The sequence below is a fragment of the Molothrus aeneus genome, chromosome 22 (assembly GCF_037042795.1).
Source record: "Molothrus aeneus isolate 106 chromosome 22, BPBGC_Maene_1.0, whole genome shotgun sequence".
Taxonomy (NCBI): Eukaryota; Metazoa; Chordata; class Aves; order Passeriformes; family Icteridae; genus Molothrus; species Molothrus aeneus.
This window is the reverse complement of record NC_089667.1, coordinates 3592088-3609234: the sequence shown is the minus strand read 5'-3', so window position 1 is coordinate 3609234 and position 17147 is coordinate 3592088. Positions and strand designations below refer to the sequence as shown.

The 17147-nt window shown below is 54.7% G+C and overlaps 1 protein-coding gene across 15 annotated transcripts in view; it reads left to right on the top strand.

Annotated features, from left to right (window-relative positions):
- The window catches only part of IGSF9B (immunoglobulin superfamily member 9B), a 51654-nt gene that overhangs the window by 24800 nt on the left and 9707 nt on the right, over positions 1-17147 (top strand). For 10 of the 15 annotated variants that reach the window (XR_010784919.1, XR_010784918.1, XR_010784917.1 and 7 more), the window contains 7 exons: positions 993-1219; positions 2664-2748; positions 3994-4155; positions 4880-4925; positions 6253-7884; positions 16084-16205; positions 16613-16907. Coding sequence is in view for 2 of the 15 variants with exons in the window: in XM_066564443.1 (XP_066420540.1) it covers positions 993-1219; positions 2664-2748; positions 3994-4155; positions 4880-4925; positions 6253-7884; positions 16084-16205; positions 16613-16836 (2498 nt within the window). In the remaining 13 variants the exon portion in view is untranslated. The other 5 variants (XR_010784920.1, XR_010784921.1, XR_010784922.1 and 2 more) reach the window with 5 other exon arrangements.

Sequence of the window (17147 nt, the reverse complement as noted above, 5' to 3'; positions counted from 1 at the left end):
TTGCGGATTTTGGTGGATGCACGAGGCTTTGGAAGGCTTATCCTGAGAGACAGCATGGGGGAGCTGTACTGTGCCAGTCACCTTTCAGATCTTCCTTAAGTTCAGCTGGGATCAGGAGGTATTAATAGAGCACGAGATCACTTGTTAGAGCTCAGAGCCTTTGGGCTCTCAGGTGGTGGTGGGAGGAAGCAGGAAGACCTGGAGTCATGGCCTCATTAGTCCAGTGCCTTTTGAAAATCCACTTTTCTATTTCTGTGATAAGAGACCAGACTCCCAAGAGGTGCCCTAAACTCCTGGAATGTGGGAACTGCCACAGTGGTCCTTCTTATCGCCGGCCAGGGGTGTATGTACAATCACAAACAGGACAGGACTGCTGTGGAACGTGCCTTGAGCTGTTTTATTTTCCAGCATCAGTCTCATTACATGGTTAAGACAATGGGAAGATGCCAGCAGCTCACATCCCCGGCAGCAGGCCAAGAACTTAATGTTACAATTTACTTTATAAGTTTCTTGACCAATCACACAAAGCAAAAGCACATTGACAGTAGTTCTATCCAACCACCATAAGCACATGTACCTGTGGTTAAAGCAATGCTTGCTTATTTTTAATATAATACCTACTTGTAAGCCTTAAAACACAATGTACAGAGCTCCATTATTAAGCTTCAAACTTCCTAGTATCTTGCTAGATAAACTTTCTGTAGCTTAGAGAGTTATTCTAGACAAGCGTTACTACACAGACCATTGTTCTATTTGTCCTTGCTTTTCTACTTTTTAAATAATTTTTCTGCTGACCTATCTCATGGCTGCTGCTTAGCTCCAATCACAGTTCTGCTGTCTCTGAGGCCTGCCTTTTGCAGCTTTCCCAAAACCCTCTGATTTTGTGGATTCCCACACTTCTGCTGCTGCTGGGGGCACGGGTGGAAGAGAATCTCCTGTGCTTGCCCTGCCCCAGCTCAGAGGTGTCCCTGTCCCTTCTGCTCTGCCCCCAGCATTCCCTGTAACAACTCCAGAGCCTCTGGTGTTGGTTACCCCACCGAGGTGCCTAACAGCCAACCGGACACAGCAAGGCGTCCTCCTGTCGTGGCTCCCTCCCGCCAACCACAGCTTCCCCATCGACCGCTACATCATGGAGTTCCGCGTGGCGGAGAAGTGGGAGATCCTGGATGATGGCATCCCGGGCTCCGAGAGCGAGTTCTTTGCCAAGGACTTGTCCCAGGTGAGCAGGGGCTGGCTGCCCACACCAAGCCCAACGGAGTGATCTTTTCCAGCCTTCATGGCTCTGTGATAATATTGCACCATCTGCTGCAGCTCCGGGGAAGTTTTGGAGTGGCTTGATCAAGGAGCTGGGCAAGATAGAACGCTTTAATAATTTTAATTAATGGTATTAAGTAATCACAATCAATATACATAAAAATGATAAATAGTGTGTTACTCTTCAATTACTCTTAGCCAGCATTTGTATAAAGTTGTTATAAGCTACTTCTGTAGGAACACAGCTTGAGAAAATGACTGAGACTTAAAGTTTTGGTAAGGCCACTCTGATATACTTCAATGGACAAAACCTGGGAGAGAAGGATGTGTTGTTGAGGTTGGAATGTAGGATTTATGGACCACAAGGACATTTTGCAGAAAGCAGAAGCTAAAGAGACTAACAAAGTCTCAGTATACATTAGAAAGTCCCTACAGGAGGAAAAAGATACTAAAAATATGCACTAATTAGCATAAGAAGCGAGAAATCGATAACCAATAGAGGATAGGATATGAATTAACGAAAGAGAATTGTGTCATTTAGAACCAATGAACAATAACTTTTGTTTGATGAAAGTGTATAAATAGATGAAAAAGTTTTGTATCTGTGTCTGGGCAGAGGCCAGAATTTTGGGTTGACCACACAAAATGGCCACACACCCCCTGGGCAAGGATAAAAGCCTGGCTTGCTAACATTAAAAATGTGTTGTTAGAGGGTTTTTGTTGGAACCCAGGACATCCCTCTGGCTGTCCTGAGCAGCCAAGACCCCTGCCAGGGGGCTCAGAGACCCTGGCACAGAGCCCAAGATGCCTGTGGTTTTGATTATGACCCGTGGAGCAAGTTACCAACCTTAGATAAGATCTGCAAGCCACAAAAAATTAAGTAGAATGATAGCGAATTTATCACAAGGTGAAAAAGTAGATTTTGGGGTTTTCTAGAATGGGGGTTCAGAGGGCAAGATGGAGGGATCTGGGCATGTCCTGCCTTTCTCCTTCTTCTTCTTGGCCTCCATCTTCTGCTGTGATGTTGACACTTTTGGATTGGTTTAGAGTAGAAGCTCACTGTCTAACATAGGTGATAGGTATTGGGAAGTTATTGTAAACATTGTACACGTAGTTTTAGTATAAAGCCATAACACCGCCCTGGGGGCAGGCAGATTGCTAAGCAGACCTCAGCAGGACAGGACAAAGAATTTTATAGATAAAGAACCAGAAACAACCTTGGGACCAAGAAATTAAGAGCCCTGACTCCTTCTTCAAGCGCCGGGCTGGGAAAAGAGACTTTCATACTTTTCTCGGGGTCACTCTTAGCAGCGAGAGATCCCGACAGGTTTTATGGGGATGTTGGAGGTTCTGGTAAGACGAGGCTGGAGGGTGTGTGGGGGCCCTGACAGGTGTGTTTGGCGTTGCAGGACACCTGGTACGAGTTCCGCGTGCTGGCGGTCATGCAGGATCTCATCAGCGAACCCAGCAACGTCGCTGGCGTGTCCAGCACAGGTGAGGGCTGGCTCCTCTCCTCTTCTCCCCCTGGCTGTGGGGCTGTGAGCTGGGCTGAGGGAGGGGTGCAGGGCTGTCATGGCTGTGCTGAGCTGACCCCAGGCTGCCCCGATGGGAGCAGGTGAGGACAAATCCCCGGAGCATCGCCGAGCCCAGCCCGACCCGGCTCTGCGGTGAGCCTGGAGAACAAAGCTCCGAGCGGGCACTGGCGCAGCCGGGGAGCGGGAATGAAAGGTGGAGAGAGGGAAACGTAGCACTGCAGTGCAGAGTCCACAGGGAAAAGGGCTTTGCAAGCAGGGAGACTGCAACGTGCTGCAGTTCGTGCGTGTTCTCCCTGCACATGCAGCGCTGAGAATGCTCCTCGAGCCAGGGGCAGGCGGAGGAGGGTTGTGATGGCGCTGGGAAGGCGAGGGCAGCAGGAAAGGATGGGGATGGGGCGAGCCCTGATTTTCTGGCTCTCGTGGAAAAGCCGGCTCGGCTGTGCTGCGATGCTGCGGTCTCTCTCTGCCCCCAAGTGGTGCCGGTGTGGTGAGGAGAGCTTGCCGCAGCTTCCCTGCTCGCTGCCCTTGCTCCTCACGCCCAGGTTTTCTGATGGGGTTTGGCAGGTGCCCGGCCCCAGGCAGCTGCTCTGCCAGGCTGAAAGCTCCGTGGGGGAATGCGCTGATGCTGGATATGGCACACGGCAGGAGCACCGAGGTGTGCAGGGTGCACATCTGCACGTGCTCACAGCTGAGGTCTGCTGGGGCTTCGCACGTGCTCCTGTTGAGCAAAGGGTTTGCAGCCCAGTTTTCATTGAAATGCTGAAATGAAGCCCTGACAAAGAGGTTGAAATGCCTTCTGCTGCTGCAGTAGGCTATTCAGCCAGGAGGTGACTGCAGGTTTGCTGCAGTTGTGTGTGTTCGTATGTATTTGTTTGGTGTGGACGCTTCTTCCCTGGATGTCCACCAGCTAACACAGAAAGGTTTATCAGGTTGGTTTGGGCAGTCTGATCTAGTTGAAGATGTCCCTGCTAGACAGCCTTAAACAGCCCTTCCCATCCTAAACTATTTTATGATTCTGTGATCTGGTGTGAGATCACCAACTCCCTTGGCCTTGAAGCAGCACTGATTGTTCTCCCTTTGTGGGCTGGCTTGGAAGCAGGGTCTTTACAGAGATTATCATTCCTGCAGACTATCACTGCCTCCACGCTGTGGCAGCTCCCTGGGGAAGGCAGCACGTGTAACATTGAACTGTGTTTTTCCCCAGATGTTTTTCCTCAGCCTGACCTGACGGACGAGGGCCTAGCCCGCCCGGTGCTGGCTGGCATCGTTGCCACCATCTGCTTCCTGGCTGCTGCCATCCTCTTCAGCACACTCGCCGCCTGCTTCGTCAACAAGCAACGCAAACGCAAGCTCAAGCGCAAGAAAGGTGAGTCCATTCCCGGTGTGCTTCCTCCCTCCTTCCTGTCTCCCCCTCGTTTCTGCCCCCTGGTTGTGTTGTGGTCGTAACCTTCTTCCCTGTCTGTCTCTTCTTCGTCCGTGCGCGTCCTCAGGTGAAGCCCTGACTTCCTCCCTCGGCTGTGCCTGAAAGCGCCCGCGGTCGGGAGCGGGAGAGGCAGGGTGGGTGAAGAGGCGCCAGAGAAACTAGCCTGGGAATTCCGAGGGAGCTCTCCCACGCGGTGATAACTCCTAGAGCCGGGGGTTTAGGCTGGGCTGTCCTCTGGGATGCAGACGGGGGGCACTGCTCACCTGCTCCAGGTCACCCTGGAGCTGGGTTCTCCAGCTGCTCCCAGCATGGAGCGGGCAGTGCTGGGCTAGAGAAGACCCCAAAGGAGACCCTGCTGCTCTGTTTCCCAAAAGCTGGGACTGCAGCCTCCATGCAGGAGTGGCTGGTAGGGAAAAGGGCGGCTGGGGAGCTGGAGAGGGCAGGGAAGTGGCTCCGTCTCCTCCAGCCTGCGGGGCTGTGGCAGCAGGACGGGCAGGACCCTGTGACGGGAGCTGTTTGTTGTCAGCAACCATTAAAGCACTGGAGCAATGAAACCTTGGCCTCTTGTTGAGTGTCTTTTGTTGTCGTGATGTTGAGTGTGTCTTGTCTCTGTCGTGTTGCGCCTCCTCAGCGTTCTCTCTTCTTTCCCCTTTTTATTCTCTTCCAGACCCTCCTCTCTCGATAACCCACTGCAGGAAGAGTTTGGAGTCCCCGTAAGTATCTGTCTTAGCTGTGGCACCAGGCTGTGAGGGTCTTCAAGGTGCCTCCCTCCTACAGTCATTGCAAAGCTCAAATGGAAATGTCTCATCCTTATTTGGTGCTCCTGATGAGTTGTTTTTGAGTGTTCCCTGAACTTTTGGGAACACAGCAGTTCACAAGAGACAAATGGGCTTTGGAGCAGGAAGCAGCAGGGACAAATGCAGCAAGCTGAGCTAAGAGATGACCCCGCTGGATCTGTGAACACTTTCCAAAGCTGGAGTTGGCTGATGGAACTCAATTCCACACCAGTTGGAAGAGGCTCCTTAGGACAAGGACTAGCCTGCTACATATGGAGTCCTTCCTGCCAGCTCAGTGTAGTTTTTGAGTCATTCTCTGTTGGCTCTTTTTTTCCTGGGAAATTCATCTTTTCTCCTGAAGAGTGCCCTGCTGAAGCCTCTTTCCATATGTGCCCAAAGGTGGTGGATTGGGGTGCTGCGGAAGCCACAGCTCCTTGCAGAGCCCATCAAAAGCATGTGTAGCTGCAAATCAGCAGGAGCATCTTCCTGGTGGGAGTGCAAGAGTCTGGGATGTGGACACCTCATTCTTTGGCTCCTCAACTGTTGGAAAATGTCCTGGTGCCGGTGGATCTGAATCTTACTTGTTTTCAGTTCATCCACTGCTCTGAAATAACCTGCACTGTGTTGGATCTGCTGTCTTTTGCCTCTCAATCCTGTTTGTTCAAGGCTTTCTGGATAGGGATGAGGGAACTGTCCTGGTGCTCTCTGCCTTTTGAGATGCTCAGCCTAAAGTCTGAGTGTTGATAAGAGTGTTGGGAGAAAGAGTTGGTCTGAAATGATCCGTTAGCATCTCCAAGTGAGATGCTGAGTTCTGTGGGAGGGAACATTTGCCTGATGTCCCTCTTCTCAGGGCCTTTCCTGGGCATGTACAGCTCAGGTGGACATAAGAAAGCCCAGAAGGAGTTGGAAGCGAGCTCTGGGTGTGTCTTTTTTTCCTTGTGGGGCTGTAGAGCTTGTTGCAAGGTCTTGGTGGAGCTTGTTGTGAAGTGTTGGGGTGTTGGTGGAGCTTATTGCAAGGTGTTGGTGTGAACTTTCAGCCCTGAGTGTTCCGAGCTGCCCTCCCAAGGAGCAGGGATGCTGTGCACTGCCGCTGCTGAGACTCTGCCATCCTGGTTAGCCCCTGCCAATTTCTCCCAGAGGTTCCTCTTTTGAGAGCTGGTAGCACTTTGTTTCCCGGATCCAGAGTTGTTCTTCTGGGCAGGAAGGGCTCCTTTCCTCCCCAGGTGACCGTCCCCTCTCTCGGTTTTTCTCCCCTGTGGTCCAGGTTGTCTTCCGGCAAGGTGAGTCCCGAGAGCATCCGCACGCTCCGTCCCCCCTCGGAGTCCTCTGACGACCAGGGCCCTCAGGCCAAGCGGATGCTGAGCCCCACCAAGGAGAAGGAGCTCTCCCTTTACAAGAAGACCAAACGAGCCATCAGCAGCAAGAAGTACAGCGTCTCCAAGGCGGAGGCCGAAGCTGAGGCCACCACTCCGATCGAGCTCATCAGCCGCGGGCCGGACGGACGCTTCGTCATGGACCCGGCCGACATGGAGCCCTCCCTGAAGACACGGCGGATCGAGGGCTTCCCCTTCGTGGAGGAGACGGACATGTACCCCGAGTTCAGGCAGTCGGACGAGGAGAACGACGACCCCGTCGTCCCCACCTCTGTGACCGCCCTGAAAGCCCAGCTCACCCCTCTCTCCTCCAGCCAGGAGTCCTACCTTCAGCCACCAGCATACAGCCCCCGGTTCCACCGGGCACTGGAGGGTCCCGGCGCCCTGCAGGCCACCGGCCAGGCCCGCCCGCCAGCCCCCCGGGCTTTCCACCACCAGTTTTACGGTTACCTCAGCAGCAGCAGCCCCGGGGAGGTGGACCCGCCGCCCTTCTACATGCCAGAAGTCAGCCCGCTGAGCTCAGTCATGTCCTCCCCACCGCTGCCCCCCGAGGGGCCCTTCGGACACCCCACCATCCCCGAGGAGAATGGGGAGAATGCCTCCAACAGCACGCTGCCCCTGGCCCAGACCCCCACGGGGGGCCGGTCCCCCGAGCCCTGGGGCAGGGCCGAGTTCCCCTTCGGCAGCCTGGAGCTGGCCCCCGCGCCGTTCCCCCACCAGCTCCAGCCCTGCGAGGCGGCCGAGGGCTCCCAGCCCACGGGCTGCCTTCCTCGGGGGCCACCACCCTCCTCCCTCCAGGTGGTCCCTGCATCCTACTCGGGCATCCTGCCCCTGGAGGCACCAAAGAGCTGGACCGGCAAGTCACCGGGCAGGGGTCAATCCTCCGTGCCCGCTACCACCAAGTGGCAGGACAAACCTATGCAACCCATGGGATGTCAAGGGCAGCTAAGACATACCAGCCAAGGTATGGGCATACCCGTGTTGCCTTACCACGAACCGTCCGAGCCCGTCGGCCCCAGCGGCACAAGCACATTCAGCCTGGACACCAGGTGGTACGAGCCCCAACCCCGACCTCGGCCCAGCCCTCGGCAGGTCAGGAGGGCTGAGCCCAGTTTACATCAGGTGGTGCTACAACCTTCAAGGCTTTCTCCTCTGACCCAAAGTCCCCTGAGCTCCCGCAACAGCTCCCCGGAGCTGACTGCCCGCGCCCGGCCCCGCCCGGGGCTCATCCAGCAGGCGGAGGTGTCGGAGATCACGCTGCAGCCGCCCGCGGCCGTCAGCTTCTCCCGCAAATCCACGCCGTCCTCCACGGGATCTCCGGCGCCGAGCAGCCGTGGGGACAGCCCCAGCTTCCGACCGACCACCGCCTTCACCCCCGTGGGCACCGGCTTCTCCAACTCCCAGGGCTCCTCCCTGCCCGTGGACACCATGGATGTTTTCGGAGACATCCCTTCTCCAAGGAGGGCTGGCGAGGAGATTCTCCAACCGGAGCCGACATCCACCACCACGGTAGCCGCCACAGGGTAAGTGCGTGAGCCCCATGGTGACCACCCCCCCCCCCACTCCCAGCCCCTTCCTGGCTTCCCCCACCCTGCCTTACCCGTTCCCTCTGACTCCCTCCCTGCCATCACCATCCCAACTGGTAGGGTCTCTCTGGGCACGCTGCAGCATCCCTTTTGGAGACCGGCGTCCTGCGGGCTTTGCTAGGCAGAGGCTGGTGCCACGGGCACGGGTTGCATGGCCGCCGCCCGAGAGCGCTGGGTTTTAGGCAGGCGACCTTCCCGGTCCCTTGGGAATCTGGGAGCGCCGTGAACTCGGGCTACGGGCCGTCTACCAGGTGTACAAAGACCTGGCTCGCTTAGGTAAGTGTCCTGGTGTCACTGGAGGTTGTTTCCTCTTCTAGCTGCTGGCTCTTGGCTTTCTTCGAACGTTAGGGCCGCCGCCGCCGCGCCTCTGTCTTCCTCCTCCTCTTCCTTCCCGCGGAGTCTAGAGAGCTTTAATGCATGACAGAAACAGCTATCACGGTCACCGCCCCACCTGCAAAAGGGATGCTGCAGCCCCAGGACGCGGGCAGGGAGAGATCAAGGACTTAGCCACACCAGCAGCATGTCAGGAGAGGAGCAAAAATAAAAATAAACTAAGCCCAGCGGAGATCGGGAGGCTGCCGGCACGCTCAGATCCTGCCCTAAAGAGGGATGTGGCTGCACTAGACAGTAGCGGCTGGTTTTCCAGGTACCAGGGTTGCTCCAGGCAAAAGCGTCTCTCTCTCTCTCTCTCTCTCTCTCTCTCTTTCTCTCTATTTCTCCTCTTTCCTTCCGTCTTTCACAGCACCTTAGACCCCGTAGCCGTGCTTTCGTCCCATCCTTTCGTCTCGCTTCATTCTGGCTTCTTGTCTGGTGGGGTCGAGCCCCCTCCTCCGGCTTGTGGCAGAGAGGAGTCGGGGGCCGGGGCTCCCGGCCCCGCGGAGCCGGCGCGGTCGGAGGCGTTCGGAGGAGAGGCTGTGTTCTGGGGAGGGGGGAGGCAGCGTTTCACCCCGCAGTGCCCTCCGCATTTCACTCCCGCCCTCTGGTACCTGGAAGCGTTATGGCCTTAGCAAATCCCTCCGGCACTGAACGGAAGGAAGGAGGGCTCAGGGGAGAGAGGATGGGGAGGGAGAGCAGCTGGATGAGCCTGAAATGACTTCTGTGTGCCTCTGGAAAACCCAGCTACGGAGCGATGCAGTCAGGGATGTAGTCACAGGTCCATGTGTCTAGCAGGGCATGCCAAGGAGAGCCAGCTCCAGGACAGAGCCGTGTTAGAGCAGCACTGTTGTCCGTGCTTTTATGCAGTGTATCCATTCGCTTTGTTGATTATCGTTTTTGTTTCTTCTTTTCCTTTCTCTTCTGTTTCTTTCCCCCTTTCTTCTCCAGCCTCGTTTCGTTTGTGTTTCAGTTTGGTTTCTTTCCCTCCTTTTTCCTTTGGAGTTGTTGACGTGCTGATGTGTTGCGGAGCTCGGCTCCTTGCGGGTGTTGATAACTGCTTTGTTTTTGATTAATCTCAGCTATCTGGGCAGTGTTGTCGAGACAAGCTTCTCCTCAGCTCAATAGGTAAGGGTGATCCATGTCCGAAAGGATGGTGTGGGTGCTGTGGAGGGTGGCCGGGAGCGGGGCATGACAGGGGACACGGAAGGGGCTTTTCCAATACCATCTCTTCCTTTAAAGGGGAATAAGGAATGTGAAAACACTAGGAAACACCTCTGGACGCACAGTCTCTGTGGCTTTTGGGTTTCCCCTCCCAGCAGCACACGCTGCTCCCCTGCCTTGGGGGCTGGGGTTTGGGATGAGCCGAGCTGCCGTCTCGCTGGGCCACCCTTCCTTTCTTGGGGGCTGGTGACACACGTGGCACTTTTGGCCCTGGCAGGGTGCACGAGGGCTGTGGGGTGTTAGGGAGGTGTGTGTTGAGGTGGGGTTGTCCTGGATGATCCAAACCAGGAGGAGCCCACAGCTAACCCCTGAAGTCAGGAAAAACAGCCATCTCTGTCTGCCAGCTGCAGACAGCCTGCTCAGAGTGGGCTCCAAAAATCAGTCTCCAGCTGCAGTCCAGCACGTGGAGAATTTTGTTTCCAGCAGAGTCTGGATTTGTTTTCTTTCTCCCGAGTCTCCTCAATCACAGAAAATGGGAAAAGTCTTTCTCCCAAGATGGATTGTATGCTTGGCAGCAGCAGAACTATGGTCTCAGGCTGCCAGAAACGTGTTTTTTCCTTCCCACCACAGGTGTAGTCATGGTAAAATCCTTCCATACCTGAAATACTCCTTGGAGAAATCTTTGACCTCTTCTGACCCAGCTGTAAATAATCTGCCCTAAGCAGATCTTGAAAGACTCTTCCAAGAAAATTCCTCCTGGGCTGCCTTCATGGGGCTGGTTTCCTAGACAGCCATGGGCATTTCTGGAACTGGGATGGAGTAATCTGGAGATGGTTTTCAGACCTTAGAAGCAGAAGAACATCACTAAAACTGCCAAATCCAGATGGGATAATACTAATTTGTGACCCAGAGGATTGGCAGCACTGACCTGTTTGGCCGTCAGCCAGGCTGGTTGTGAAAGCAGAGATGGGATTGTAGATGGGCCTGTTTCTAAAGGCATGGCCATACCCAAACTTCCTTAGGACAGGTCTTACAAAAAGTAAAGCTTTGCTGCCTTGGTTGGGAAGAGTCAAGGTTCTGGCTGATTCTCTCGAACAGCCTGAGGAGCCTTGTTGGGCGGGGAAAGAGCCTCATGAGAGAGAGGTGGGATGCCTAGAGAAATCAGGGAGAGGTTTCCAGGAGAGGGGAATTCCTCCAGCTGACCTGGAGGGTTGTCCTGGGGTGGGGAGAGCAGGATTGGTGAGGAGGGGGTGTTGGATGTGTGTGGTCCATGGAGGAGCCATCCTCTTGGCATGACAAAACCCATCCTGTTCGAGCCTCCAAATCTCTTGAGCACTTGGCTGCCTTCTCCTTCTGTTTTTCCTTGCTGATCCCAGAGCAGGGCATCCTGTGAGGAGCAAAGTTGGCACCAAGCCTTGGTGAGATCTGGGCTGTGCCAGCCTTTTTGGGAAATGGGGAAGCCCTCAGAGAGGATGTGGCTGTTTGTTCTTGCTCTGTGACACTTCCCTGCTCTGGCAGCATTAGGGACACAAGCAGTCATGGCTTTAGCACAGCAGAGGTGAGTCCAGGCTCATGTCTGAGTTTGGTGTGGCTCTTGCTCAGGTCCTGGCTGGCTCCAGTGCTGGCTGCCATGGGCTGATGGATTTTGAGAAGCAGGTGACACTGCCCAGCAGGGTGGGAGCAGCCGTGTGTCCTACTCCAGGATGCTGCTGGGAGCTGCAGTCACAGGGACAACTCCAGAGTCATTATCCCCAAAAAGGGGAAACCAGAAGAATAAATCTCACTTCAATAAGCAAGGAATCCCGCAGAGAGCCCAGCCGAGTAATTTCTTGATGATTTGGGGTCATAAAATTGTCAGTGCATGCAGAGCACAGGGATTTTATACCAGGCCAGCCAGATTTCTCTATTGCAGCATTGGAAGCTGAGAGGAGAAGGAGAAGCAGCATGTGAGCTCCCTGCTGCACCATGGTGGCTTTTGCTAGGTGAAGCTCAGGTAGTTTTTATGGATGAGCAGAGATAAATGATGCAGTTACTGAGCCAGGCAAGGAGTTCTCCCATCTTCTCCTAGGATGCAGCGCGCATCTTGGAACAGGGAAAAGGGGGCTGTCGTCTCCCTGCAGAGGGAAACCCAAAAACCACAGACAAGGCACCAAGCTCCCCTGCCCCTCGGCACGGCAGCCTGCCCTGGGTGGCCTCCCTGGGCCCCCCTTGCCGGGGCAGCCCTGCCAGTGCAGGGAGCTGGGGGGCTTGGCAGTGGCGTAGCGTTGAGTGACCAAGGGACGTCGGCGCCAGGCGTGCGGGAGGAGCAGCAGCAGCCCTCGCTCCCCGCTTGAAAGAAAACAGGTTCCCCTTTAAAGACTGTCCATGTGCTGATCCTCTGCATGTGTTCCATGCCTCCTTCCGCTTGGAGAAGTTGTGAGTCCGCTTGTCTGAGTGCGTTTTTCTTTTCTTTCTTAATTATTATTATTATTATTATTATCGTTATTTTTCTTTTCAGTCTCTTTAATTTCCTTATATATTTTCTCACTCCTGTTTTTCATTTATCTTCCTCTCTCCCGTCCCCTTCTCCATGACTGTATCCCCCTCTTCCTGTCCAGCCCGGCCCCGTTCCCCTCGCCTTCTCTCCTCTCCGTCAGCATGGTGGTGAAGTCCGTTGTGTAGATGAGTTATGGTGTCTGCAGACCTGTAGAAGGGCACCCCTTCTCTGGTGTGCTCCCTGCTGTGACCAGCCCCTTCCTCCCTCCCTCCTGGCGGTGCCTTGGCAGCAGCAGCAGCCCTGGCCTGGGGCTGTCACCGCGGTGTTTCTCTGGCACCTCTTGTGCTGAAGGATCCCAAGCGTTCCGGGATGGAGGCAGCAGCCTCGGAGCAGAGTGGGAATTCTGACTTGCAGGAGCCTTGTGTAGGACAACTGAGCTCTTCATGTGAGGAGGATGAAGGGTAGAAGGACACAGTGGGCTCCTTTCAAGTGGATACTCTACTTTATCCAAGTGGATGCTCTAACATGCCCAAACTATTCCTGGATGTCAATGTCTTGGCTCAAGGAGAGGAGGAGACAGGGAGGGTGTGTTGAGACCTCCATGAGGTTAAATATATATGAATTTATCTATAGTATCCTTGAATCTCCTGGACCCTTCCTTTATATGGGTTCCCTTTCAGAGTGGATGATTTCAGGGGTCTTCTCCCTCATATCTTTGCTTTGTACATGGAAGGACATTTGAAGAAGAGCAGCTGTGATGTGTGTTGGGCTGGATACTTCTCTCCTTCCTTTTCCTGCCCTGGGACTCTTGGAGGTCCTTCAGTACCTTTGTGGCCTCTCCAGTACCTCCCAGTCCATGCAGTCCAGACACTTGCTCATGCAGAAGGGTTTTCCTTTGAAGACTCGAGGAAAGCTGCTGCTCCAGGTGTTGGTGGTGCCTTGCAGAAGGTTGGTGCCAGGAGTTCACATGGGCTTCTCAAAGCTCCTTTGCTTGGCTCTACACTGAAATTTCCAGAAGAAGTTCGCCCACCTCCCTAAACGTCTCATCTGTTGGTATTCAAGAGCTCCTTTGTGTGTGGGCAGCTGCCCAATATGTGAACTCTGGGGGCAGGAAGAGGCTTTTGGCTGAGCTTAAAATGAAAATTAATTTGGACGAATTGGCGCCCTTTGAAGAGATAAAGGGTGGGTAGAGCAGATAAAATTTGGCTGCTGAGTAGCATCGTTTTGTCCTCTGTATCCCTTCCTTGCCAGAGGTCAGATAGTATTTATGGTGACACATGGGTTCAGTGCACTCACTGTTTATTTTGTGTGTATAAATACGAGTTCAATTATGGAGAACTAGTGGAAATGAGCTTCAGGCAATTTCCTCATAATCCCTCATGTAAATCTGTTTAATTTTGTCAGCATGCCACGACAGCTTCTTCTTAGAAAGAAAACAGAGTGGAAAGAGAAAGAGACTTTTACAGGCTGAGCTTTAATAACAGTGGCAAAAGCTGTCTGGGTGGTGGGAAGAGGTGGTGGAAGGCAGGTGCTGGTGGGCAGGATGGTGGCAGGATCACCGAGCTCGTTGCTCTCCAGGGCTTGGCACACCTGAACTCTGTGGGTGATGGAGCTGGAGCAGCTGAAGTCACCATTAGCCAAGTCCCTGCAGGAATGCAACTCATCTGCACCCCACAGAATGTTGGCTGTAAGAGGGAAAAGCCTGTCATTGGCCATTCAAGCAGGAATTGCTGCAAGGAGTGCCATGTTGTGACCTGTGGGTCACTGCAGTCCTGCCTTCAGCCAGCATGGTTGAAGCTCAGTTGGTTCAGCTCAGAGGGCAGAGCTGCTGCTGGCAGCATCTCTCACAAGAGGCTGATTGCACTTGGGAAGGTGTTTGAGCTCTGCAAATGTAAACGTTGTCTTCTGGATGAGGAAAAGCTTGGATCCAGCCAGCGGGACTCCCGGCATGTCTAATGAGCTGCTTCATCTTTGGCTGATGTGATGCTCTGCTGGGAGCTGGAACAGAGGCTCTCCAGGAACTCTCCGCACCCTGACGTCTCTGTTGTGTTGGAAAACATGAAAAGGAGCTGTTCTGTGCCCAGTGAAAACATGAAAATGAGCTTTTCTGTGCCCAGTGTTTGGGTTTCTGTTGCGTCTGCTGTGCCTCAGCTGCTTCTTCACCTCACGCTGCACTTCCCTGGGTGCTCTCCAGTGCTGCCAGCAAAACTGAGAAGCTTCGCAATCACACTCATCTTCAAAAAAACCCAAAAACCCTTTTGCTCCCCAAGGGGAAAAAACCTCCTGGGAGCTCCTTGCCTGTGCGCTCCTGCTGAAATTTCAATGCTCTGGAGACCCTTGGGATGTCAGATGGGAAGTGCTGCTGTCACACTGTGCTCTGCACACATGGGGACTCACAGGGAAAAGCCTACAGGTGTCTTCAGTGCCAGCCAGGCTCTGCCTGGACCCCAGGGGAGATGAGGAGCTCCAGACTCTCCGTGGGTGGGTGTACTCTGGTACCACAGCCCGGGAGTGCAGGGTCTGTGCTCCAGCCCATGTCCTCGCCCCTTCCCTGCTGCTCCTGCCAGCAGCCACGGTGTTTTTGCCATGCTGGATGGGGCACACCCTGCTGACAGACAGGGGGACATCATCCTCAGTGGTTCTGTGCCTCAGCAGGAGTCTGAAGGCACGGATGTTGCCTCTTGCAGCCAGCTGAGGTGTCTCCTCCTGCCGTCCTGCTGCCCGTGGCTTGTGGGATTTGCTGATCACTGCCCTGGTCACAGATGGATGCAGGAGCTGCCATCAGCACTGTCCTCTGTGTGGCTCCTGTGACGAGGTTTGGTTGCTGACCCCTGGTGACCAAGTTGTCAGAGCAGAAGAGCATCATCTCCTCCTCTGAAGGGTTCCAGCAGGCTGGTTTAAATCTTCTTTCCTCATTGGAGCCTGGCTTAAAATGTTGGCTTTATCGCAGTGAAAGGTGCTTTGTGGAAGCTTCCAATCTTCTCTGGACACCTTGTCTGCAAGTGGCTTGGGTTTATCCCAGATGGTCACAGACAGCTTCTGTGGCATTAGGAGTTGGTGACTCTTCGAGGGTCGTGGAAGTAAAATGGAGAGGGGGAAGGAGATGGGAAAGCAGCAAGAAGGAGGGGATGCTATAGATAAGGGGTGTGCTATAGATAAGAGCTGGACTGCCCGCTCTCCTTAGGAAAAGGTTTTCCTCTAATGCTCTGCTCTCTACAGCAGTCGTGCTTTCCAGGCCTTGGATGGGAAAAACAGGTACAGTGAAGGAGATAAAACAAAAAATCTCTTTGCAAAGGGGAGGATACTGCACCTTGAGCTGGTTCCTGTAGAAGAGCTCCCCAGGGGGTACAGCTGATAAACTATCCCTTGCACCTGCTGGCTCTCCTGCAGGAAGCACCCCTTTGCAAACGTCCTCCTTGTCCTTGCAATAAAACCTTGTCAGTGTTTCCATTTCCAGCTCCCAGCCTCTCGCTGTTCCAGGAGCAGATGCTCCTGTGCTGTCGCGTTTCTGTTGTCGCTTCTCACAGGGACCTGGGAACGAGGTACCTCTCCCAGCTCTGTTGGTCTGTGCCCTTGGTGTCCCTGTCTGTCGTGTGGCCCCTGGTTTTTCTGGCTGTGGGAGCAGGGCCAGCAGGATCCTGCCTCCCTGCTGTTTGTGGTGCAGGTGTTGTCTGCCTCGGGTGGCTCGTGGTGCCCGTCTCGATGCTGCCGTGCCGCTTCTGCCTATCTCTTTCTCTTCTCTTCTCTCTCCATCCCAAGGGGTTTCCTATCACTTCCCAGAAATGCCTTATCGGACATAGGATCTGCCCCGTCCTGTTTTGTCTAGCAGTGTTGGCATGGCAGGCAGGTGAGCTGGGGATGCCCACATTGGATGTGGCACTGGCCAGGTCGCGGTGCTGCTGGAAAACCTGGAGGAGACGTAGGGGCACGGCGGGGACGCCTCACTTCCTCCATCCCGTGCTCTGGCACACCTGGCTGGCCCTGCTCCCTCGGCCCTGGGTTTCTCACCTCTTCCTTTTCCACGGCAGAGCCAGCTGGGATCGGCCGATCCCCCACCGGGGACGCCCAGAGGCCCGAGCGTGGCCGGGAGCCGCTGATGGCGCGTGTCTGCTTTTCCTTCCTAGAAAACGTCCATCTCCGCCCGGGGACACTGCTGCACCTGAGAGGCTCGAAGCTCTGAAATACCAGCGGATAAAGAAGCCCAAAAAGTCATCCAAGGGCTCCTCGAAATCCAGAAAACAACCCAGTGAGTGCGAGGACCCCACGGTCCCCAACGGCATTCCCTGTGTCCTGCTGTGAGCAGAGCTTGGGCAGATCCCTGCCGGCTCCAGCACTGGGGTTCTCCAAGCCCGTTCCTGGATGCTGCCCTTGTTCCCTGCTTCCCAAAGGGATGTCTCCCCGGGCTGCTTGCCTGCAGGTTGTCCCTCCTTTGCTCCTCCAAACCAAGTCCTTTCCATGCATCTCCCATATTTAGTCATTTGTTTGGATTTTGAGTGTTAATTTCATTTTCCCTGATGCCCAGCGTTTTCCCTTCTTGCCACACTGCGTATTCAGGGCCAGGCTTGCTGTCACCTCCCTTTTTCAGCAAGCAAAGCGCTCTGCTCTGCCTGCTGCTGGCTCCAGTCCCATCTGCCTTCTCTCCCCCCTTCCCAGATGGCTCTGCCTCCCAGGTTCAGCACCCTCCCAGCTCTCAGGTACTGTCACCTGACGAAGCTGTCTGCCTCCGCAAGAAGAAGAGACACCCTCGTCAGGACCCCTTCGCCCGGCTCTCAGCGCTGAAGGACGACCTCTGCCACCGACAGCTCCCTGAAGACCAGACAGCCATTCTCAACAGCGTGGACCACGATGACACCAGTGGACACGCCACCCTGCTCTAGCCTAGCGCCGGTCCCAGGAGGTTGAACAGGAGCGGTGGAGGGAGCTGGTGTCACACCACGGGGGGATGGAGGTGATGGGAAAGAGGGGGGGACACCCCTAAGCTGTCACCTCTCTGAGGGGTTCGGTGGCTCACGGTGGGGACGAGCTGGGGGGACCTGGGGGATGCTTTGGGGAGAATGCTTTGGGCTGGGTGTTCCTCAAATCCACTTCTCCCCCACCCCAAACAGTTTGGGTGGGGTGGGAAGAGGGGTGTTGCATCTCAGTTTTGGAAAAGATCTATAGGCTTCAAAGGCATGGATGGAGCTTTTGA